This window comes from Malus domestica, chromosome 11 (genome assembly GCF_042453785.1).
Source record: "Malus domestica chromosome 11, GDT2T_hap1".
NCBI classification, from domain to species: domain Eukaryota; kingdom Viridiplantae; phylum Streptophyta; class Magnoliopsida; order Rosales; family Rosaceae; genus Malus; species Malus domestica.
Window position 1 is genome coordinate 15002243 of NC_091671.1, and position 25710 is coordinate 15027952.

Below are 25710 nucleotides of genomic sequence, written 5' to 3' on the forward strand. Positions count from 1 at the left end.
GACCTCAAGTGACCATAATGCCTGCTTACTTTATAATCATAAAAGATAAGAGTGGATTTTACCTTTGTTGAATGAAGACTTACCACACAATAACCTCTAATCATTTTTCCACCTTTACTCAAAATCCTACTTGATCACACCATCTAAATATTTGCAGTGAATAAATTGTCGGAATAACTACAATACCACGCTGCAGTTACTGATAATGTGAAATGAACGAGTGAGATTTAAAAAACATATCAACTTTCATCACCTTCATCTATCCCATTAATATCTCGATGCACTTTAAGCCATGGGTTATTCTAGCCACACCCATGTTGTCATGTACAAGAAAATCATTACTTTTTTTTCTTTTAAAATAAAGGACCAGCTGGCGGTTTCGCCACGACAGTCCACCTGTTCGGGGGCCGGAAAGACTCACATAGGAATTTCAGCCTCTCCCTGGCCACCATCGTATGATTCACCAGCGCTATAAATCGAATGCAGAACATGGTGTGTGGAATACAGGCCTGAAAATTATTACTAATTTATCATATTGTTCTTACCTATGGTCTACAATTTTAATGTTTAAACGCAACTATTATTTGTAGTCCAAAATATTAATCCACCACTCTAGCCAACTTCTCTATGATCATGTCTGCAATAACAAATTCCCTTTCAATAAAAAATACTTTGGAAAAAGGTTCTAATGGCCATGTTTTGGTAAGGCAGCTATTTTCTTAAGTTGGTATATTGGCTGCTTCAGCTAACTAATCTCAATTCTCTTTCCTTAATGTATACAATTACAAATTTGGTATATTTATGCTATATTATATTGGCCAACTGCCTACTTCTTGGTGTACATGTGAAGATATACAGTATAGTGTATATAGGAAGAGAGTTACTAAATTATTGCTTTGCAGAAACAGTGATTATATATAATAATTCTAACATTAATTTTGCTTGTACTAGATATGATTTGGATAGGTGAAAATTGGTTGAAAGGTCTAAAATAGTATTTATAATTATTATTTGTCTCTCAAGAGTGGTGCTTGGGGTGGAAGTATTGTTTTGAGGAGTAGACTGTAAGGGCTTACCTACACCTGAACCGCGAAGACTGATGAGAAGCCTTAGGGGCCAAGACAGATTAGGAGAGATCCCCATCAGTTAAGCCGGCTGCCTTTATCACATAGATAATTAATTATCCTTCCAGCTTGGGTATGCAAGAAAGCACAAAGTCATTTGCAACTGCTAATTATATTAAAATTTAGTTTAGACGAAACAAGAATGTTTAGAAAAAACTACGCATTTATACGTTTGGTACACTGTGTTGGGTTGATAAGAAATATGCAAAATATCAAAATTCACATAAATGTTATCAGAGCATGACACAGTGTGTTATCAGTGTAGAAGTTTAATTAGCAATCCTGATTTCCAACTTGATTCTGAAGAGGCATTTTCTAGGCACATATATCTGATCTTGCTTTAAATTTCAAAGAAAATAAATTTAGACTTGAAGGATTTCCAGCATTGTTTAATCCCATGTTTAGTCGGTAGGATCTGGGACCATATGATGAGGACTTGAACATGAGTACCGTCATGCTAATGAAGACTTCCAATCTAACATTTCCATGGTGCTGAACTGCTGATTGTAAATTAAATCAAATATATAAATGTATGAATTGTTATAAATATGTAAAAGTTAGAGGGATAATCTTTTAGATATGTACGAAGCAGATGTAAAATATCACACTAAAATTATAGTTCAAGTGAATGACGAATAAAAGATGGAGGAATGAATGATATTATTGATCTTTTTGTTTTAATCTGTATGTTGAAAGCATTACGAAGTGCTCTATTTATAGAGCAACTCCAAGCACACATCTTTGACAATATGATCTTCCTTCATCTCCTAAGTCAAGATTGATTTTTATGGGCATTGAACATCTACCCAATGTTTTCAGTTTCTACGTGCATTCATTACCCACTATTATTTTCAACATGAATATTATTATTGTGTATCAAACCATTTTTACTTTTACATTCTACACGTGGACTGTACGATTAATAGTGGGAGATCAACTTTTATTTTTGGTTCTTAAAATGTTTTACAATCCAACAATATTGTATATTTTTTATTTTATTGTATTTTTTTTTGCATAATTAGATCACTTATAGATATGTATTATTATACATATAAAATATAAATTTACTGTCAACTCATGTTATGTAACATACGGACTAATCAATGGATACCAAAGGAGTATGTTGGTGTCAAAACTAGAAATTTGAAAATTAAGAAATGGCGCCTAGATCGCTTAAGCACCCGTCCAGACCCACCTAGACACCTGCATAGGTCGCAACTCACTTAAATAGAAAAATAGATAACTTTCATTTTGTATTTTTTTTTTAAATTGTAAGAGACTTGTTGCATACTTAAATGAGCACACATATATCCTTATTCCCCCATGCTTTCATTATGTTCCAATACTTCATAGTATATGTCATTCTTTTTAGTAGTTTATGATGAAATTATATATATTTTAAGTATAAGCAGATAATTATTTACACAAAATATAATAGATTTACTTAAATTCACTTAGTCTGCCTAGGAGCTAGGCCCTAGCCCGCTGCCCAACTAGCACCTAGCATCTTTTAGACCTTGGTTGGAGGCGACCAACAGCCAGTAGTGTGTGTAGAGTTGTGTTGTGTTTAGGCATAGACTTGACTTCTTAACCAAATGATTGTGCACCAAGTAGGATGTTGGTTAGGTTAAATTATTTTTTATGCCACAAGGGAATGAGGACTTGACATTCAGTGCGGAATAAATGTATGCCTAAGTGATAACTGAAACTGAAAGTACAAATGACAATAAATAAACTAGATGTAATCATTTTATGATAGATTTGAGATTACAAACATCTACAAAAGTGATTCTGGACTGAAAAGCTGTTGGAAAATTTAATAATAATATTATTATATTAAATTTATTAATTAAATGAAAATTAGAAATGGAGCCTTTTCGTAGAAAGACATGTATACTCAAATGAAGAGTGAACCTTATCATTTAGAGGAAGGAGAAGTCGTACCAAGGTTTCCGTAGGTGAACATGCGGAAGGATCATTGTCGAACCTGCACCTGCGTTATCTTTTAACAAATGTGCCACCCCAGCCAAACTCCCCACCTAACAATGTCTTCCGTCCGGTTCGGCCTACGAGCAGACCTTTGTTCCAAAAAGAGGGGCGATGCCCCTCCTTCAATTCAAGGAAGAAATTCAATCAAGCACGGGTAAACGACGGGAGTAACTATGACTCTCTTAAGGTAACCAAATGCCTCGTCATCTAATTAGTGACGCGTATGAATGGATTAATGAGGTTCCCACTGTCCTCGCAAGCCGAGGCTCCTACTGCAGGCTAGCAATCGGGCGGTGGGCGCACGTGTCGCTTCTAGCCCAGATTTTGACTTAGAGGCGTTCAGTCATAATCCCTACCGGCGATATGCTCCTGGCCTTAATTGGCCGGGTCGTGCCTCCGGTGCTGTTACTTTGAAGAAATTAGAGTGCCCAAAGCAAGCCTACGCTCTGAATTGGCATGTCATTGGCATGCCATGGTTGACATTTTGCGAGGCTTGGCATGCCATGATGCGCTTGGTTGAAAAGCCAGTGGCGCGAAGCTACCATGCGCTGAATTATGACTGAACGCCTCTAAGTCAGAATCCAGGCTAGAAGCAACGCGTGCGCCCGCCGCTCAATTGCCGACTTGCAGTAGGGGCCTCGACCCCGCCGACGTCTCCGAACTCCCTAACGTTGCCGTCAACCACAGCGTCCCAGTTCAGGAATTTTAACCCGATTCGCTTTTGAAGTTCGCGCGAGACGCACTATCAGACAGCTTCCCCCATATACTAACTGTGGGGTGCGGATTGTGCGGGAAAATTATCAATAAAAATGGGACTTGACATTGTTTGAAGATTTTCGACGCGTTTCGACATGCTTGCTGTGCAATTTGGCATGTCAAAGTCATGCCATGGTCGACATTTTGCGAGGAATGACAAGCCATGGTCGACATTTTGCGAGGCTTGGCATGTCATTGGCATGCCATGGTCAACATTTTGCTTTTGACTCTTCATGAATAGTCACATATTTTCCAAAGAGGTATCTCACATTCTATAAATAGGGAAGCCCCCCTATAATCACATAAGAACTTTTCATTGTTTACATAATCATACATAAAGTGCACTGAATATTAGAGAGTCTCATTGAGTCCATATGAGAGTTTTAAACACAATCGTGGTTCATGGAGCCTTGTGATTGGGAGTGCTACCATTACAAGGACGTGGTCGTTGTATCTTGGGAGACATGCGCCGATCAACCATGAGCACCGTATTGGGGTGTAAACTTGTCTTAAGGAAAAAATGTCCAACACTTGCCTCGACCATATTTTCTAGGTTTTTCTAATTCATTATATCATGTTCATTTAACATTGGTTACTCATGTGCATGCATTATTGTGATATATGATTACATGAATTATTTCTTTATTTTTCATGTGATTTAATATAGCAATTAGACCCTAACCTTTCCAACAAAAGCCAGTTCACATGACTTGAAAAGTAAATAAACTTGAAAACGTAAAGATAATGCTAAAGGAGTCTACCAAGATCGCTAGTATCGAGCTAGACTAAACAGGAAACATTGCCTCATAGAGGTGATCAGGGTGGTTGGAATTGCACGTGAACCAATTCATACCACAAAGTGACATAACTGTAAAATTTTTAGATCTTAGGAATTATAAACAATGTTTGCTTCGAATGAAGGCTTTAGGATTGTAGCTGAAGAGCTACAGGTTTTTACTGAAGAGCAATTTGGGTTTTGCTAACTGAAAATTAGTTGGGTTAATTGAAGGATCACTTGAAGTTTGTATAATTGTAGAGATTAATTTTAATGAAAGTCTTGAGCTTGAAGGCCTCTAGCTCTATTTATAGGCATTGGAGAATGAGCAACATCAATCTTATCACTGAGCTGGAGCATGGTAAATTGATCATTTGGCGCTGACAATGAATGCAATTTTTTATTGGTGGCCTTCAGCTGTGTCCTATTCTGTTTCGCACGATTGTTATGGTAATATCAGCATGTTAGATGACGCGCTTATCGGCATATTTCTGAGTCGGATCATTTGCGTGACAGCCGCATTTCGGGGAAAGTTGACTCCGAGCCCTCGGATGGGTGTGGAGTGAAGTGGGTTGATCGTCGACCTTGGGATATAATCCTAATTGGATTTAGAAGTTGATGAACTGGAATCGTGTGATTTTGCCATAGCATGCCTTGTTTTTATTTGTGGCCGAAACAGTACAATATGCTTTTTTTTTTCCTTTCTAATTGGGACAGATGAAGAATAATTTCACCAGTCTCGAGTTTGGTGGTGGTAGCGGGATTAAATTTTGAACTTTGGCAAAATGTCTGCTTGTATTGCTAGAGATTTTCTTGCTGCCTCCGATTTAGAATACAATAGTTCTTTTTGTTGCTGGGCCAGGGGTTCAAGGTCCAAATGGACTGCAGGTGTACCCAACACAAGAGTTAGTACTTCATGACCACCTTTTATTTTATTTTATTTTTCAACAAGAATGGAAAATTCAAGTTGGAAAAAATTTCCACTATTGACAACAACATGATATAATTTAATAAATAATGTCTTGTGGGATTCAAGATTGAATTTGATTGTAATTCCTTACTTAATAGAGTTGACCTTCAAGTAAGAGAGTATAAAGATAGGATTTAGTAATTAACCATATCTTTAATACCTTTGATTTTTCTCCTTGCTATGGGCACAAAAGCTTGATGAGATTGTATCCAGCTGTTCAGGCCTCAAGAGATGTTGAATTACGTGTGGATTAAATGCGGACCTCGCCAATTTAATAAAGGCACTCTCGTCTTTCGTTGGTAAAATGCCACATGTTAGCTCCAAGTTTTTGCATATTATTTTTTACTCCACAAATGCCCCTACACCTGATGTGATGCGTGTAAGAAAGGGCATCAAGTGTATAAATCCGAAGTTGAGTAGGCGAGCATAGAAATATTTCCTCATTTGCCTTAAATTCTGGGCTTAGACTTGGAAGTTAAAGTTTTCTGAAAAGGGAAATCAACTGCCTCGAGAACTTATTTTAGACTAATTAGAGGATTAAATAAACCCAAAGAGCAATTATTCTCCCAACAAGAAAGAGAAACCCAAAGGAAACTGTTCCCCATCCCCTGGTCGTCTTCTTTGCTTGCCTGCGAAGAGTTTATCGCTGTTGTCTTTTTCTCCTTGCCGCGCCAAAGGTAAGAAAAAAAAATATTCCTTCTTTTTTTTCTTTTTCTGCTGGAGCCGTGCTTGACTAAGTGGAATGGCTCGGTTAGACTCGAGGCGTGGGACAACGTGGCTGGGAGCCACGGTGCTGGAAGAGAATCAACTCGGCTGGAGTCGAGGCAAAAGTGAAGGTGTGCATAAATTACTGCTGCTTAAGGTGTGCAAAAGAAGATACAACCCTTCCCCATCTTACAATTTGAAGGCCACTCAACCCTGAACATATTATGAATATATTGTACAAACATCATACAGCTCTGGCTTTGTTTTCTGTAACTATGGTCCCGTCGTTTCCAGCCACAACGGGGCCAAATGGACTGCCCTTGTAATTGCGATATCTTTTGCCTGGGTTCTGCTCTGCAACTACCAGATCCAAACTAACTCCGTGGTGGATACTGGGTCTGTTCCGAAACTGCAGTAAATGCCGGCTCAAGATTTTCGTTCACACTCTTCTTTGACCTCTTCGGCCTCTTGGGTTTCGTAGCTTGTGGATCAGTATTTGGTAAGGTATCATCCAATTCATATGAATCAAGTTCGTCCATGCTTTGTGAATTCTTCGGCCTTGTAGTTTGCTTGCCCGTTGCCACTTTCCTCTGTGCACACGTGATAATAAGCAGAACTCAAAGGAACATATATAAATAGCAATTATACTTTGCCAGTTGTTATCCCTGTACATACAACGGATTCCAGATAAAAATCATTACCTTTTTATTATTAGATTTTGCTTTTTCCATATCTGGAGAGTCCTCATATCCGGTTCCCTGAGGCGCAGATGCAGGGTTTGTTAAATCTTCTAAAGAGGCATCACCTTCTGCATCCACTCGTATACCCTTTGTTTGTTTCTTCTTTTGTCTATCCTTAACCTGAAAAAACCATATGATACGAATTAGGATTACCAAATTTTAGAATGCAACACAGATTCTGTCACGAAATGAGCTAAAGTTCAAAAGAATTGAAAGGCGAACTTAAAAAGCACCTGTAACGGAATTTCTCTTAATTTCTGCTCCAACTGAGCATCATCCAGAAGTAAAGATACAACATCCTCAGGAGCCAAAATATCACCCTGAACATGACCACCCATCATTACAAGCTGCTGGACAGTATTTTTCTGACTTGCTCTTTGCAGGATCTTCTCTTCAACTGTTTCTTTACAAATAAGTCGGTACACGGTGACCTGCACGATGAATACATGAAATCTACAATTATATTTACAGAACTTAAATGCATTTACATCTTCCAAATGGCTTGACCATAAAATATGTAAAACCATTTGTATGGTGCTTTGGTGACGCCTTGCTTATATGGCATCTCATGTCTTGTTCCCTCTTACGTAATCATTCAATAAAGTTTATAATTTGGCTTTTATTGGTATCCCACTTTCCGCCCTGAACTTAAACTAGTTCAGTTTACCCCATGTGCTTTCATCTTGTGTCTCACGTTACCCTCTCCGTCATATAAACCAATAGTTTGCTTACATTTTTAGTAATTTTATAAATTTTTTAATGTAGAAAAAGAAATAGCATACCCACCACCCTAACCATCCCCATCTCATGTCCGCATTGGCAAACCCACCCACTCTCCTCCCCTACACAGCATCCTTACCCCATTTCCCCGCAGATGCAACGCCTCTCTCCCGCCACTACCCCTTCCCCATTCCCCTAATGCCTACTTCCAAATTACCCAGTTGTCTAATATTTCAAACCTAATGGAGATGATATTGAAGTTTCACATGTACCCAAAGATATTAAGAAGCTTAATATGCCTAATAACAAATTAAAAGCCATAAAATTTGGAAATAGGACCACCAAAAATGAAATTTCATATTTGGAGTATTTGGATCCTTTTGGGAAGGAGGTTTGTGGGCAGTGGGGATTTGTTTCAGTTTGGGTCGCCAAAGGGTCACCAGGAAGGGGGAGTTTGGGATTGGCCTGAATGCATGGTGAGGTTTGTCTGGGGTGCAATGGTTTGGATGATGAACCGGGCTCTAGGGAGAGGGTGGACCATGGCACTGAAATTTTAAGGGATGGGGGTGGGTGGGGTAGAATCAATAGGGGAAGGGGGTTGCTGGTGGCTGCGATAAGGGAGTGGATTTGGTGGTGGCAGTTGGTAGGATGGTGTAGAGGCTTATTTAATTAAAGCTTTCAAACCATTTTTTTCCTTTATCAAAAGATTCCTTTTTTCTGAGTCATTTTTCTAGATTTTAATTGTAATTTTTTAAAAAAAAAAAAACGTATCCAAATGGTGATATACCACTGGATCTGTAGGCCCTAAATATGTGTCACATAAGCAAACTAATGGTTTTAATAATGGAAATATGTTAACGTAGGATGCGGGATGAAAGCGCAGGAGAAAAGTAACCCAGTTACAACTGCAGGGAGAAACTGGCGTTTTTGTCAAAACACAGGGGGATATTAATAAATTGTCTTTATCAAAGAAAACAAAACTTGGAAAACCAAAAGTCTATGGTTGGATTCAGCACATAAACTCACATCTTTTGTCTGACCCAGCCGATGAGCTCTATCCATTGCCTGTAGATCCAGGGTTGGATTCCAATCACTTTCATAAAATATGACAGTATCAGCCGCTGTCAAGTTAATGCCAAGTCCACCAGCTCTTGTACTCAACAAGAACACAAAAATATCACTCCTGCAAGAAGACAATCATCTAATATGTTAATGAACAAGTGTGAGATGAGAACAGACACTGCTCATCAAAGCCTTCATCTGATCATGAAATCCCTACCGTTGCTGAAAGTCTCTGACCATGTCTCGCCGATCCATAATGGTGGAAGATCCATCAAGTCGTAAGTATTTATATTTCCTGTAGTTCATGTAGTCCTGCATTTCGAGTTATCAGCATGAGAAATACAAATTGTACTATGGTGCAGTAAAAGTTTCCAAAAGGACAGGCTGTCTAGCAAATAACTCAATTAACTTAAGCATAATGGGAACATCTAATTCAAGTTTGTCAGACCATCTTACTTATCAACAGGTACAAAACTAAAGGGCAACTACCCTAAATAAAAATTCCCTAAGGCACATAAAGAACACATCACGTATACTGTGTTTTAAAAAACGTGTCTTAAGGAGAGCCTAGGCAGCTTTGGAGGCGGGCGATGATGAAAACGCCTCTGGCAAGCAGGAGTAGGCTTAAACTCTCCTAGACGTGGTCGAGACGCGCCTAGGCAGCTGAGGTGCAGCTGAAGCGTTCCATTGGGCGTTCTTTTTATATAAATAAGAAACTACCCAAACCCAAAATGACGTTTTGGGCAGGGTTTTTAAATTAAAACCAAATGTTTGAGTTAAACTTGTTTGTGACTTGTGCACTTTTGAATGGCAATGGATATATTTGTTTTACAAAGTATTGTATTATATATATATATATATATATATATAATTATATGTTAATAATTTTGGTCCCAAGAGGCAATCGCCTCCCACCTAGCTTTCGCCCGGGCAGGGTTATCCATGAAACATTGATTCTGACTAACATGATCACACCTGTCTTAAAATTATAGTGAAAATCATTGTATAATAGTTACGTATGGTTGAAATGGGAACCAAATTATAAAACCGATTGTGAATCCACAAACCTAGAGCAACCAAGGTCCAATAAGACATGAATTACCTCAAGAATATTCAGCATCTTTGTCATTTGAGCAAACAAGAGAACACGATGGTTGTCCGCCCTCAAGCGTTTCAACAGTATATCAAGCGTCTGAAGTTTCCCAGAATCCTATATATAAAGTAGAAAAGCTCATTTTTCAAAAACACAAAAAAAAGTGGTCACTAAAGAATATGAAAGAAACCAAAAAAGGATAAGCAGTCCTACGGTGAGCAATTTTGCTGGGTCAAAGCTTTGCATAGGAGGACAAGAACCAAAAATCTTGTACGTTAACTGAAGAGCCGGACATGAAACAGTCAGTTCAGAATCAATCTCTTGAATTAAATGATGTGGAGTCTCAGGTTTTCTGGGTCCATTAAAGTCAGATGTGCGTGCAAACCCAGTAAACAACCTCTTCACCCAAGGGTATTGTAGTTCTTCAATTATTTTGTAAGCAAAGTTTCTGTCTGAGCAATGGGCATTGACCTATCAACATTATACAATCTTGATCAAGTAAACATCAATCTAGTGTTAACAAAGATAACAACAATTTTTTTTCTGTTCCTTTAGGTCAATCTGAATAACCACAATAATTCTAAAGAAAAAAATGAAAGTAACATGAATAAATATAAACATACCGGGGGAGCTCTAGTTCGTGGGATGAATGTGTATGCTGAATGAAGAAGCCTAGTGTTAGAGAGTAGCCTGTCACTATGAGAGACAACTAAAGCCTCGAATGGATCATCACCAGGGCCTGTAGCCAATTTCTTTTGAAGAAAGTTAGTTACAGATCTTGAAGGCATCAACAACATTCGTGTAACAGCTCTCACTTTTCCACTCTCAAGATAACTGCATTCAGAATCATTATTCATGGTTTCCATTAGTGAGTCCACAATCCCATCCAAAAATTGTCGGTCCCATCTCACAATGGAAAACATCAGTCGCTCCATAAAAGAACCAGTTCCTAGAAATGCCACCTCAGCAGGGGACAGATCCATCATACGAGTAAAGCCAAAAGTTCCACTTCCAACAGATGAGCTATTCTCTTGCAAGAGTGTCGATTGATAAACATTTCCCGGTGAAAATATGTTAAAATATTTCTCAAAAGATTCTTTGTAAACACCATGTTGAACTGCTGAGCACAAAGTTTCAGAGCTCTGGAGAATTTCTTGATAGAAAAGTTTAGGGATCTGGATGAAACAAAGAAAATCCGTTTAAAAGTTTAGTCAGTACGTAAGTTACGAAAAGTAAAAGCACAAATGCCAGCGCATGGACGCAGCTGGTTCAATTTATTTCTGCAGGTGAATAAGTATATTGGAAAAACTCCTATGTCACAAACAGTTATTGTGCTAGCAGTTCGTACAATAAATAACATCATATTACTTGATAGAAGCAGGTATTGAATTTCCTCTTCAGATATCATTAAAAATACCCACTTCTACATATAGGTCCAATCTGCATTTATTTAAAGGAACATTTCTAAGAGGTTAAAGAACGTGAAGGAACTTAATTTCTAAAGGTTATAAGAACACAAAGGAACATTTTTGACATAGCTTTGAGCGACTTGAAAGTACAAGTTTCGTGGTCCATCATGATTGTTAGGCTACATATCTTTAGCTCACTACCTAACAACATAAACTTTTGAAAATAATGGTGAGCTTGAATCCTGCAATTGAACCTAACATAGGTTGCATTTCACATGTATGGCTTTAGTGGTGGAGAGAGAACCCACATGTGAAGGAGTGTTCGAATCAAAATATAAATAAATTCTTGGCTCACATGAAAAGAGTTAAAGAACTAGATTTGACTTCACAATGGAAGAGAAGCCAGATAAAGTAAACATGACATGACTGACAAGAATAAGTTATGTCATGCAATATTGGTTTGCGTGATCAAACATTAGTTTAGGGAATGTTGTCTTTGGTTTTTTACTTCACTTCGATAAATTATCACTTAAGATTACAAGATATGGGGAGCCAGTAAATTGGGAGGTGTAAAATATGAAACTTCTGACTCAATCTCTCGGTACACAGTACATACAAATCATTGAAATCAAATGCCATTTCATTTCCCCTTGCACTTTCTGACCAGCTCTAATGACTCCTTCAAACTTTAAAATCTAATAGAGTACCCCCCGGATTCCTAAATCAAGTTAAATAGTGCAAACAATCAACAATATATGGAAAGTACTAGTGCAGATCACGTTAAAATTATTTTTTGCGCCAGAAAAATGACATGAAATGGTGTTATGCCTGCAAATTACTCATCAAATAATGGAATTACCCATGAACCCCCCTCTATTTCAACTTTCACTCCACCACTAATAGAGTACCCCCCGGATTCCTAAATCAAGTTAAATAGCTCAAACAATCAACAATATATGGAAAGTACAAGTGCAGATCACATTAAAATTATTTTTTGCGCCAGAAAAATGACATGAAATGATGTTATGCCTGCAAATTACTCATCAAATAATGGAATTACCCATGAGCCTCCCTCTACTTCAACTTTCACTCCACCACTCCCCACAACACCTATATACCACCCCCTCTTTCTTTCTCTCTCCCATTTTGTTCATTGACCAGTATGTCATGTGTAGTGTGCAAGCCAAGTGATTATTTCACCTATGCACTAAACAAAACTACATAATTGCGTAATAGGAAAAAGGATCTAGAAAGTACCGAATATGTTATAGGATTTTGACCTCCTGAGTAGTGCACGTCCTCCAACTCCCCAAATGGAGGAGCTAGAAGAGAATTTGGTATCTCACTAAAGTACAGATATGTACTTCCTTCATTCCTCTCAAATAACTCAGGATGGTTGCAGACCTATCATTGCACAAATAGAACACTTGATACGAACAATATTATAGAAAATAGAACAACATAATTAAAACATGTTTAATAATTATACCGCATCCTATAGACTACATAAATTTATGACAAAAGAAAACCACAATGGATATCTAGTTAGATAGCATACCTTTCTCAGCTGAATGACAATATTCATCAAATTCAAAATTTTCTTCTCATTAAGATGACCGCGATTGCTGTCAAACAACTCAGCAAGAGATATTTTGTTCTTGATAGCTTGATAAAAATCTTGTTGCCGAGAGCTCAACTTGCAGTGCACGGTAACCTCAGTTTTCCTGGTCAGCTCAGAAACCACATCTGTTTTAACTCGGCGCAGCATGAATGGCTTTAAAATGGAATGCTGTAAGGAGAATAACAACAGAAGTAGTTAGAAGCGTTTGAGCAAATTTCAGATCTCATAGCACAGGTCAGATATTTGGATGACAGAGAGGTGTGAAGCAACAACGCTGGGATCACTACAAAAGATTAAAACAGTACATTAACCCATTATGTACAGTCGACAGATAAGTAAGATGGAATGGTGAAATAGGAAATGATATCATATAAGCCTCGTGATTTCTACAATACAGAAAGTTATAGTTTGGTCAATATTGTCAAACAAAAAACATAATCAACTCTTTTCTAGTCAGAATGTTCCATAGAAGTTTCTTCAACACACACTGGTTTTAGTCAGAATTTTAAAGTGGACTATATACATTTTTCCTATTCACAAATTGCAGATCTTGCAAACAGGAGATATTTGACAGCCAGCATTTTTCAAAAATTATCAAATTAGGAACATTAGATCAGACCGAAGGGCAAGGAAGAACTGCAATCAATCCAAAAATTTATTAATGATTACATGTATCAAGTCAGGGTACTAACCAATCTGTTAAGCTGGTGCTCATTCAAAGTACCCCCATGTTCCGCATGGTTCTCAATTCTGGAAATATTTGAGAAAATAATTAATTAACAAAAATACTTTTGAGTTTGTAGGCACGAATTTCAGGTCCAAAATGCATACCCTTTTGAAAACCACTCATTGAATTGTTCATGGCTGTCAAACAACGTTGGCATAATGAAATGTAGTAGAGCCCACAACTCTGCCATATTATTTTGGATAGGTGTACCGGTAAGTAGCAAACGATTTCGACAATTAAAGCCTAGAAGTGTCTTCCATCTTATGCTGTAAGATCAAATATCAAATGAGATATGGATGAGCACGCACAATATTTAAGAGACAAGAATGAAATAAATGAAATCAGAGGGATTTTTCAAATGTCAGCAGTTGTAGTTGAGTCGTACTTAATATAAATGGTAGGTCCTAGGATCAAGGGGAACCAAACCACAAATATTATCAAATCTACAAGAATGTAAAATCAATGAGCTGTAGGAAACTACTTCCATAAGAGATTTCCATGCTGGGACAACTAAAAACACGTCATGTACACCCCTGGACACTTCTTTGGATGCTCAAATAATAAACCTTCATTTACTTAGAATATTTGGCACCCTAAGATGAACATGGTTTCTTAAATAATACAAAAACAAAAACACCCGGTAGACATGAAAATCTAAGGATATTTGGCACTCCAATAATAAAATGGTTTCTTAAATTTGTTTCATCTTGTGGCACCTGATATCACTCCATCATAAACTCAATATACCACAATAATGGAGGACCACGGAGTATGATTATGTTCAAACCCCTTAATAAACATCAAAGAAGATTTCAGTCCAAACCTGTTAGAACTTTTGATTGCTTGGGCTTCATCTAATACCATATACTGCCATTTCACACGTTTAAAATACTTTTCATCAGCCACTAGCAGCTGGTAGCTGGTAATGAGAATATGAAATCCAGCATCCCTGCAAAGAAATTAAAAGGACTTAATCATTTGATAAAATAACAGGAAACAAAGCAGGGGATTGCTTGGGTGGATGATTAGCATGCTTTACCATATATAAATCATAAACAAAAGAGTGTTTTTCAAAGGGTGCAGTATTCTTTACTAGAATTGAGTTCAACTGCTGAGTGGTAAGCAAGGAAATACGCAATTCTGTTTTTTCTTTGTTTCAATTTGCAGTTTCTTTTGATTTTCAATTAACTTGTGTACAGTTCCTGTGTATTTGGGCTTCACCCATATAATCAAGTTTTACTTGGTGAAGAAAAGGGAAAGAAAAGGAACAAGAGTATCAAGAGATCAACTCATGACAAAATGAAGAGTTCAGCAACACACATGACAACATGCAATTGATTTGGCAGAGGCCAGCATACTAAGCTTCTGTGCCCTAAAGGTCACTTCTAGATATTATGTGTGGTGCATGAAAAAACAATCAAATCAATATGCATACATTTACTTGGGTGCTGTTATTGGCACCCCAAAATAGTCAATCTGCACTCTCCCCATGAGAAACTTAGGGAAGAAATAACACTAGGGAGAAATGCAGAAGGACTTTTTGGAACAGATCCCTTTTACTTTTCTATAATGTATATAGTTTTGTTCTCCAAATTCCAAACAATCAGTCAATCCCCTATTGTGTCCTTAATGTTTTCTGCACAAGGGATACTAACACAACAATAAAAAACCAACACGTATTGCTGTAAACTTCCTTACATGGTCAGCCATAGTAAATTGTACAGTAATACTTTTTAATATAGCTAAAATATCTAAGAAAAACAAAATTACCAAGACACAGAATTAATGGAATAGGACACCATCCAGGGCCAGCTCATGGGTAAAGCACCTTAAGCAGTCACCTAAGGCCCCCTTAAGTTAAGGCGTACTTTTGAGAAATAAAAATCTAGTGGCACTCTCTAATTACCGTTCTCTCTACCGCCTCCAAATCTTATTTGTCACTAATCTAGGGATGACTTCCAATGCTACTGATTGAAGTGAGGAGGTTTTTTCAATTATTGACCATTTTATGTATCAATGAAATACAATGGCCTAGCAAAACAACCCTATTCATTTCTTATTCAATGGCTTTAAAGGTGTAATTTCCCAAATAAGCATACGCATCAATGAAACACAATGACCTAAATCTTCAGTCCACACCAATATGACCTAAGAGGAGTTGGTCTAGCAGTCAGGTCCTTGGTTTGCTCCCAAGTGGTCTGCAGTTCGACTGTCTCCTACGGTACCCACCTAGCAAATGCTAGAGTTTCTCGCCTCCCAAATGTTGTGGGGTCAGGCGGGGGGGGCCTAGTGATTAGTTTGGTCAAAGACTCGGATTCACTGTTCAAAAATGATTAACTGAAACAATGTTTTCTTTTAAAGAGCTATAAGAAGAAATTATACAAATCTTGCTGGAGTTACAACCAGTTTTACAGGTCCTATTGTTTTTTTTATTACACAATGCTCTCTAAAACCTATATAGTTCTTTGTTTTATTAGTATTGTTTTCTTTGTTCACAATTGCATTTTCTAAAAGTAAAGAAATATGATTTAGCTAAGAAACTTTTGATGTATAAAACTTAGTTAATATATTCCTTATAAACACTAAATTTTCCATCTAAGGCCTCAGACTGTTGCAAGCCTGCTCAGACACCGTCTCAAGCACTAATCTACTTCTAAGACCAGCCATTCATATTATTCTTCTCTTGAAAGTGTAAAATGATAGCAAGGGCAAAGAAATTTACCTGCGGTAAAGTTTTTTAGCAGTGATCTTTTTCCTAAGTACCTGACGCTCGTTAAGTCCTCCCCAGTATGGAAGAGTTTTTAAGTCAGGGCAGAAACGACTAATTTCATCTGCCCAGTTGTTCAAGACAGAGGCAGGAGCAACAACCAGAAAAGGCCCCCAAATATTTTTCTCCTGGATAGGACAAGAAACCCAAGTTACACCAAAGACAATCATTATGCATAAAACACCAAGTCGAACTATTACCTCAGCCAAATGAGCCAAAAATGCCATGGCCTGGATGGTCTTTCCTAGGCCCATCTCATCAGCAAGGATGCCATTTAAACCCTGATAAACAGAAGAAAAGAAAAGAAAGAAATGAACCCTATAAACAATAAAACGAATCAAGGAATTTAAACTGTACTTGTACATATTATGTGTATCCATTTGGGTACAGACGAACCTGCTCATAGCAATTAACCAACCACTGGAGGCCTTTCAGCTGATATTCTTTAAGGGATCCTTTGAACAACTCCGGTGTCTGAACAGTTGATGTTACAGGCATTGTGGAACTGCACATATAATAATAGAAACATTATCAATTTGACTGAAAAAGCCTTGCCTCCAATTTCCTGATAGAGTCCGAATGAAAGGCAATACTAAAACAATAAAGGAAAGAGTAACTGACGGGTTATGTAGATCTATGCTACTAGCTCCAGCAACATCATGTGCTGCCTCAGGTTCAGCATCTTCACATAGCTTCAAATACTCATTATCAAATTCACTAGTTATCTTTTTCTGCTTTGAAACTGCATCTTGAGCTGCTTTAAAAGCCTCCTTCTTCAGTTCAGCTTCCTCAGGGTCTTCTTCCTCATTAGCTTCATCATCTGAGGAGCTTAAAGATGCTTTTTCCTCCATTTTTTTTCCATCACCAACAGGCAGATCTTCTGACGGCTGTGAACTTGACTTGTTCTGCATAAAGTGACTGTAAAGTTCCGTCTGTTGTATAAGAAAATTGAGCCTTTGCTGCTGTCTCTTTGCTTCTCGAAGCTCCTGTTCGCGCCTCAAAGCTTCAGCTGCTTCTTTCTCCTCTTTTTTCCTCACTTCCGCCTGCAAGTGTCCATATTTAAAATTAAAATAAAAAATTACCAAGTTTTGTCAAAAGAAAGAAAAAAAACAGATAGTAAGTACACATTACAACCAAATAATGCAAGATAGCCTTCCATACTGATAATAATCAAAATTATAGACAGTTAAATCTCTAAGGGAATGATCTGACAGAAGATCTACAGAACTTTAGACATGAATTTTCAAGAAAATGAATTTCAGGCAACTACACATCATTAAAGATGACTAAATTTAAGAGCAATAGGATAAAAAGCTTCTTGTACTCAATTCCCTTCAGAAAGGAGAAAGGAAGGATACCATCTCTTTATCTATTCTCTTCCAAAATAGTAGCATATCTCTGGCTAGTTTCCTTGTACGAATTGCGGCACCCCTCATCAGTTTAAGAGATCTACTGACCTTCAATTTCACCTACAAAAAATAAAAAAGTAGACAGCTTCAGTATAAGAACTATAAATGCCATCTGATGAAAACCAATCCCCAAGTTTGGGTATTGAAATCCACATCTCACATTCTGTGCAGGGGAAACAAGTAGAAGACTACATAGGGCGTACACATATAAGTACCTCTCTTTGACAGTTCTCTGAGACCCTCTTGGCATAACCTAGTTGCCTCTGGTGAAAATTTGAAAAAATCCTATGATGCCTTGGCATGTCTCTTCTTACTATGTTTACCCAAACTTTCCCAATCTTGTCCATTTCCTCCTTCTCAATCACAGAAGGGTCTTTAATAACCTTTTGCTTCTTCGGTAGACTTCTTTCAATGATCTGCAGGACAAAACATTAATGAGAAACCAGCCCAAGATGTCACATGAAAAGGAAGACACACCCACAACCCAGCCTATACCCACCAGCAAAGAAACATTATTGTCCCGAGATAATCATAAGTGAAGGAACACAAACCTCATACGTGTCTCCTTTCTCCAAAACTTTCACATAGTAGACCTGTAAAACTCCACCTTCAGACAAAATAGATCTCTTTATATTTCCAGCTGCACCCTCTGGGATGGAAGAGTTTAACCCAATATCAGAGACCTTGAGGCTGAACTTTTGGGCTGAATTTGAAGTGGACGATGCCTTTAGTCTAGCTTGAAGGGATTCATACTGGGGATGGGGATCACCCATCCCTGCCTGGTTTTTAGGACCCAACCTTTTGTCACTAGTCATCATTTCTGCCAAGGATCCCAAGTCCAATGTGCCTCTTAAGTAAACTTCCTCCACCCGAAAATCTGAAAAGCTCGGTAAGTGCAAAGACGACACCAGCTTATCGTAAATTGGTGGAATCCTGTAAGTGATACCGTCTCCTATATCCAGATAAGGAGGTTCATAGATTATTCTGCATGAAATACAGAGATGAAAATATAATAACCAAATAATTTAATATAATCATCATGCACATGCTTAGCGATTGGAATAACTCATGCTGAAAAGGAAACTAGAGGAGAAAGCAAACCTATCGGTGCCACGTTGTGGTACCAAATCTCCATCATGGTGGTTCCCGGGTTTTTGAGGATTAGAATCATTGAGCCACTCTGATGAGGTTTCCATTTCATATATCCCTCCCCGGTGCTCATTGCCCAGTTTCCTTGATTTTAAACCCTTATTACTCTTTGGAACTGGAATCCCCGTCTGAATTGGTGCAGGACTCGACGAGGAATCCTTGAACCTCCTTTTGTACTTCTGGATGTGTTCTCCAAGCATTGATCGATACCTTTCCTCTGTAATGCGTGTCCCGTAATAACTGTCATCGTCCTCGTAGTCACTATTTTGGGATCGCCTTCTTTTTTTCACTGAACTCAGTTCTCTGTCAGACATCATCCCATTACCTACAGCTCCATCTACACATACAACCGGCAAAAAAATCACAAACATGCACATCTATAAGTCCGCAAATCACCATTCCAACCGACAGCAACCATATACAAATGTATATCACACATGCAAATTTTCAAGCAGAAAAACAAATAAATTTGGTCATAAAAAGCTTAACTCCAAAAACTAAGACAAATTGCCCACCTTGGCTACCTCTGCTCTCATCCTGACTACTATTTCCATAATAATCGAAATCGTCATCCGGTCGGGGAACTTGAAAGTTCATCAAAGACTACAATGTGCAACAAAAATCAACAAACTTTAGTCCATAAAAAAAAAAAAACAAAATTCAACATTCCCAATTCAAAAACAAGTGAATTATAAACATTAAAGCACAAAATTTACCAATTCAAAGAAAAAGCAAAAAGGACAAGAAACGCTGTAATTCGAGCAAACAAAGAGAACCCATGCTAGAAAAATTCAAGGGACAAACCTCAAGATTGAAAAGGTTGGAGTAGGAGAGAGAATCCTTGGGTTGCTTCCGGTGGTCCATGTGCTTTTGGGTCGACCAGGCCACCTAGGTCTTTCCAGAACGCCGAACCGGCGGCCGTCGCCGATTAGGTCGTCAATTGCAGCCAAACCTCTGCTTTCACAGCCCCAATTTGTACGGCGGATCCTCAGTCGCAGCCCCTCCGCCACGGTTCAAATAGCCAGATTGTTCGAGGAAATATGCCCTTCCTTGCTATAGTATATAAGACGAGTAGATTTTGATTGGGTGCTTCTGGCCATCACAGCCCCAGTTTTCTCTGTCACCGCCTACGGGAAAGGGGAAAGAGAAAAACACTAAATTGTTACGATGGTCCCTCGAGTATACCTGAATTGCACTTTGGTACTTGAACTTTAATAGTATTTGCTTTCATCATCGAATTAACTCTAGCTCTAGTGATTTTTAAGAAAAATTTATATCACAAGTAATCTCTAAAATTAACTCACATCATTAAGATGGTTTCTGAAATTGAAAATTCATCAAGGTAGTTCCTGAAAATAGGTGTTACAAATCAATATGGTTTTTCTGTCACAATTCTTATGTACAAATGTGACACATAAATAGAGCCCACAAGATGTAAGAGTTTTTATCACAAATGGCACCTGAAATTAATCCGCACAATCAAGATGGACCTTTAAATTGAAAATTGATCAACGTAATCCTTGAAAATATGTGTTACAAATTAATGTGGTCATTCTGTTACAATTTGGCAAAAAATCTACTATATGATGATTTAGGTTTAATAATTAATTAAAAAAATTGTCATAAAAACCTTTTTGCACAGTGAGATTATCTCAAGGCAAAGCTTGTCGTTCTCCATGTCGTCAAGATCCCCGGGCGAGCACTCAATAAGCTTTCTAAGATTAAGGTTATGAGGATGTCGATCGCTCAAATGATGACGGTAGAATCACAAAAGTCGTCACCAATCCAAACCGTCACCAAAGGTGGTCTCCATCTTGGTCAATTCAATAAAGGATGTCAAAGGATGTAAATATGGATGTCTTGAGAAATTTATTTATTTATTTATTTTTATTTTTTAGGAAAGAGACGGTGAAGGCTACCATAGATGGAGGTAGAGGAGTATGGGTTGAGATAAGAGATGATTGCAGGACCAAGTTTCTGAGTTGACAATTTTTTTAATTAATTATTAAATTATTAGACCTATTTCTAATTCATGATTGCGGAACCGAGTTTGTTGGTCCATTTACGTGCCACATCCGCACATAACAAATTTGTTTACAAAGTTACCACCAAATGACTACATTAATTTGAGACATCTATTTTAGGACTACATTAATCAATTTTCAATTTTATAGACCATCTTGATGGTGTAAGTCAATTTTAGAGACCATTTGTGATTAAAAAAAATGACTTGTAAGACCCATTTATGTGCCACGGCAGCACATAATAAATTTTTGACAAAATCGTGAATGAATGATCACATTGATTTGCGACACATACTTTAAGGACTACAATAATCACTTTTTAATTTTAGGAATCATCTTGATGTATTGGTCAATTTCAAGAATCATTTATGATGTAAACCCTTTTTAAGAAATTTGAAATAATAATCAAAATTGAACCTCGTATACAATTATAGTTATCATTTTAAATTTATGATATAACGATCAAATCAGTTATAATATAACGATGTTGTTCGATTTGGTTTTAACAAAATCTCAAAGGAATATGAATCAAGTGAATCTGATGTTCAACAGTTTGGTTCGAGCAGTTTTAGCCTAAACTAATCACTTTTTACTTTTTCAACTTTGTTAGCCAATTACAAAAAATAATTTTTGTAATTATTTACATTTTTTATTTTCTTGTACATCATCATTCTAAAATCCAACATGTTATCAAGCTTAAAAATTTTGTTACTAATATAGCTGCTTCATTAGATATAAATTGTCATATCCCAGCCCGGGCCCCCACTACATTCCGGGCTCGATTCCACCGTAGCATGATATTGTCTGCTTTGAACCTTGACCACGTCCTCACGGTTTTGCCTCGACCACGCCCTCACAGTTTTGTTTCTGGGAACTCTAGGAACTCACACGAGCAACTTCCCAGTGGGTCACCAATCCTGGGATTGCTCTCAGGCGAACTCGCTTAACTTCGAAGTTCCGATGGAACCCGAATCTAGTGAGCTCCCAAAAGGCCTCATGCTAGGAAAAGATGAGAATATACATATAAAGCTTACATGATCCACTCCTCTAGGTGATGTGGGATGTTACAATCCACCCCCCTTAGGGGTCCGACATCCTCGTCGGCATACATCCGACCAGGGATTGGTTTTGATACCAATGAGAACGGATTGAACCCTAAGGATTGAACCCGCTTTGATACCAAGTTGAATATCAGAGTGTGCAACGAACGAGACTAACAAAATAATAAGAATATTATTAAACAAACGAGAATGCCGAAACGGCTACAAAACCCTAAGAGACTATATTGTGACTAACTTGTTTCTCAAACTAAATTACAAGCAATATTTATAAAGAACTAAACCTAAGAAACCCTAACTCGGATGAGCTAAGCCCAAATCCTAAACTAACAAGCAAAACCCAAATACTAAATAAACCTAAGTACTAATATTTTCCAACAATATATAGGTCTCATTTGTGTACCATGTCAATATATTAACAAAGTATTTGACGGAGAGAAGACATAGTGACCAAATTGATTTGTGGGACCTATTTTCAAGGAAAAAATTGATCAATTTCAAATTCGGAGACCATTTTGATTTGATAGGTCAATTTTGTATACCATTGTGATAAAAATCCAAAAATGAAACTGTCGTGTTTTATTCGGTAGTCCAGACATGGTTTAAGTCTTAAACTATCATGATTTATCTCAATCGAGCAAACTTGCATTCCCCACCCAATACCCTTAGGGTGTGTTTGTTGCGCCGGACTGTCTCAGACTGGACTAGCTGCAGGGACTAAGCTGGACTGGCTTAGACTGGACTAAGCTGGACTAACTTAGTGAAGCGTTTGGTGCAGTCTCGGACTAAGAAGCAGGATAATAAAAAAAGAACTGTTAAACCTAAACTTGTGCTGTAAGGAACAAGATTTTCTAAGTTAAACCTAAACCACCCCCAACAGTTTCATCAGTCTAACCCAAATTTGTGCTGTAACAAGATCAGCACTCTCCTATTTGGGCAGAGCTTTATATTAGGATTCAGAATCCAAGCATCTTATGATTTCCCATTTTTTGAATTCAATAGCTCAGTTCACTTAAGAAACAACATTCTGGCAAGGGCACTTGTGGGTTTAACTCATTTTCGATTTCCAACAAGAATTCGTCATACACAAAGCAGCTTGAAGCATCAAATTACACTTGTGGGTTTAGCTCATTTTCGAATTCCAACAAGAATTAACAATACACAAAGCTTAAAGCATCAATTGCACTTGTGGGTTTAACTCATTTTCGACTTCCGACAAGAATTAACAATACACAAAGCTTAAAGCATCAACTTGCACTTCTGGGTTTAACCCATGTTCGATTTCAGACAAGAATTCACCATACACAAAGCTTAAATCATCAAGTGAACTTGTGGGTTTAACTCATTTTCGACAATTAACCCATTAAACCAAAAACATAACGCATCAAAATTCATTCTTAAACCACCATTCAAATCCCTAAGTCTTAGATACAGAAAACACACATACTTGAGGGAAGTCTGGTGAACCGGGAGAGAAGACGACGAAGAAGAGGAGGAGGAAGGATCCATGGGCGACATCTCGAGCACGGCCCGATCGTTGTCGACGACGGGGCGGTACTTGTGACCCCTCTGGCCACGGAACTCGTCTTCCGCACCGGCTTCGACGGGACGCTGAGATGAGGACGAAGGGAAGGCAGCGATGAGGACGAAGGACGAAGGGAAGGCAGCGATGAGGACGAAGGGAAGATCTCTCTCGGTTTGCTCTAGCTTACGAGTCCGCCCAATTTTGGGGTTCCTCGCGAAGAACGGCTAAGGAGGTCGTTAGTCCACGCGAGTCCGGGTTAAGCTCATTAAAGCTAATCCGGATGCACACCAAGCACAGGACTATAGTCTAGTCCAGTCCAAGCCTTGCTAATCCTGTCAAACAAACGTGCCCTTAAATACTTATGTTGTCAATTACTATGCATCCAATATGCAACAAATTAATGGTGGCTATTGGGATCATGCTTCACAATAGTATCAAAATAATCAAACATGGTTTACTTTGTTGGAAGATTTAATTCAAACTGATTAAATTATTTTATGCGATTGGACATTATGTTTGATGAGTTGTGGCTTTTCATTAATAAGGTTGTGGATGTTCAAATAAAGATAAATGATGCAACCTTTGCCTTTTGATTGAAGGGATGTAAATATTGACCGTTCAAGAAAAGACACGACTATTTTAAGGAGTCACTTCTACATCTAAAGGCCTCATCCTATTGTGGCAGAATCATACAAGTTCAAGTGACCCATAACATACTTAGAGATTTAGTGAGTCTTTTGAGAGAGTTTAACACAATCGTAGTTGACTGGAGCCGGTGTGCTACTATCCTAAGGAGGTGATCGTTGTATCATATGAGATAAGAGTCAATCAATTATGAGTACCGTAGTAGGGCAGTAAATTGTCTTATGGAGAGAACCAAGTTCTTCACTCGACAATTAGTTTTCAGGATTCTCTAATCAAATTTCATGTGCATTAGCATAGTGTATATCATTATGCATTAAATTGTGTTTTTACTTGTGTAAATTATATTTTAATTTTCTATGTGATTAATATACTAGTTAGGCCGTAATTTTTCCAACATATTTCTACAGAGAACGCTCATATGCAGCATGGTATTGGAGTTGGATCAACATCTTTTCTTAGGGCTTCAATATTAATATGGTCATCATGCTCTAGTAGTTATGGGTCGATTTACGCCTTCCAATTGGATATTAATTTTGAGAAAAACTATTATAATTTCTCCACCTTCCAGTCATTAGATTTCTCTTAACAAAAATTATAATTCAACTCTTGTAACTCCGAATTTGATTTTGTTTTGTCTACGCACTCTATAATACCTTGTATTTAAATATAAAAAAAGTGTATGTATACATATTATTTATATATTACAAAAGTTTTGTATCCCTCTGTAATTGTATTTCCTCTATTTTGGTTTATTGGACAACTATACTTAATTACTAATAGAATGAGAGGTGGAAATTTTTTTAGTAGAGTTAGTTTGATATTTTCTCACAAAGGTCCGAGAGTTTGAGGTGGGACTAATTGAGTAGTTTTGTCTTGTTATTTTATCCAAAGGATGAGGTGGAAGTTGGTTATTAATAGAAGCTAATAATTAGGGTGAAGAGGTGGAGTCTATAGCATGTGTATGTTGGTCTATTAGCATGCATAAGGCAATGTTTGTGGTATGAGGAGTGCTTACTCATCAGTCAAAGGAATCTTAATCATTTAGGCAATATTCTCACTCCAATGCAACTCTATCAAGCTTACCTTGAGATGAACTTTTACGTGGCCTTTGATGCTTGCATCCATCTTGCATGATATTCATTTGTTCATAATTAACTTGACACTTGTTGCTTTGCCCCATGAATACTTATCATTCTTAATGATTAGGACAACACTGGTTGCCTTGTTACTGGAACACATTTTATGGTGATGATTAGCACAATACTTAGTTTATTTCTATTGGCACACTTGGAAGTTCTCTCCTCAAGCCAGATGGAAAGGAAGAGGTTATTCAATCTTTATAAAGGAAGGTGCAAGAACCAACATAAGGGACATGAAGAGAAGAGAGAGGAAGAACAAGAAGAAAAGAAGAAAAGAAAAAAAAAAGAAAAGAGAACTTCAAA

At 37.7% G+C, this 25710-nt stretch overlaps 1 protein-coding gene across 1 annotated transcript; it reads right to left on the reverse strand.

Moving 5' to 3' along the window:
• Positions 1–6433: 6433 nt before the first annotated feature.
• Positions 6434–20203, reverse strand: LOC103447981 (chromatin-remodeling ATPase INO80-like). The gene is made up of 23 exons (XM_008387209.4): positions 19821–20203; positions 19532–19619; positions 18969–19353; positions 18419–18851; positions 18083–18283; positions 17817–17927; positions 17080–17501; positions 16855–16963; positions 16659–16739; positions 16414–16586; positions 14515–14640; positions 13796–13957; positions 13657–13714; positions 12902–13132; positions 12601–12747; positions 10558–11109; positions 10148–10405; positions 9944–10051; positions 9059–9153; positions 8806–8962; positions 7293–7490; positions 7021–7179; positions 6434–6909 (listed from the first exon to the last, which is right to left on the reverse strand). Exons 1-23 carry the CDS (start codon positions 19878–19880, stop codon positions 6694–6696), a joined length of 4530 nt encoding a protein of 1509 aa, XP_008385431.1. The 5' UTR covers positions 19881–20203; the 3' UTR covers positions 6434–6693.
• Positions 20204–25710: the final 5507 nt, after the last annotated feature.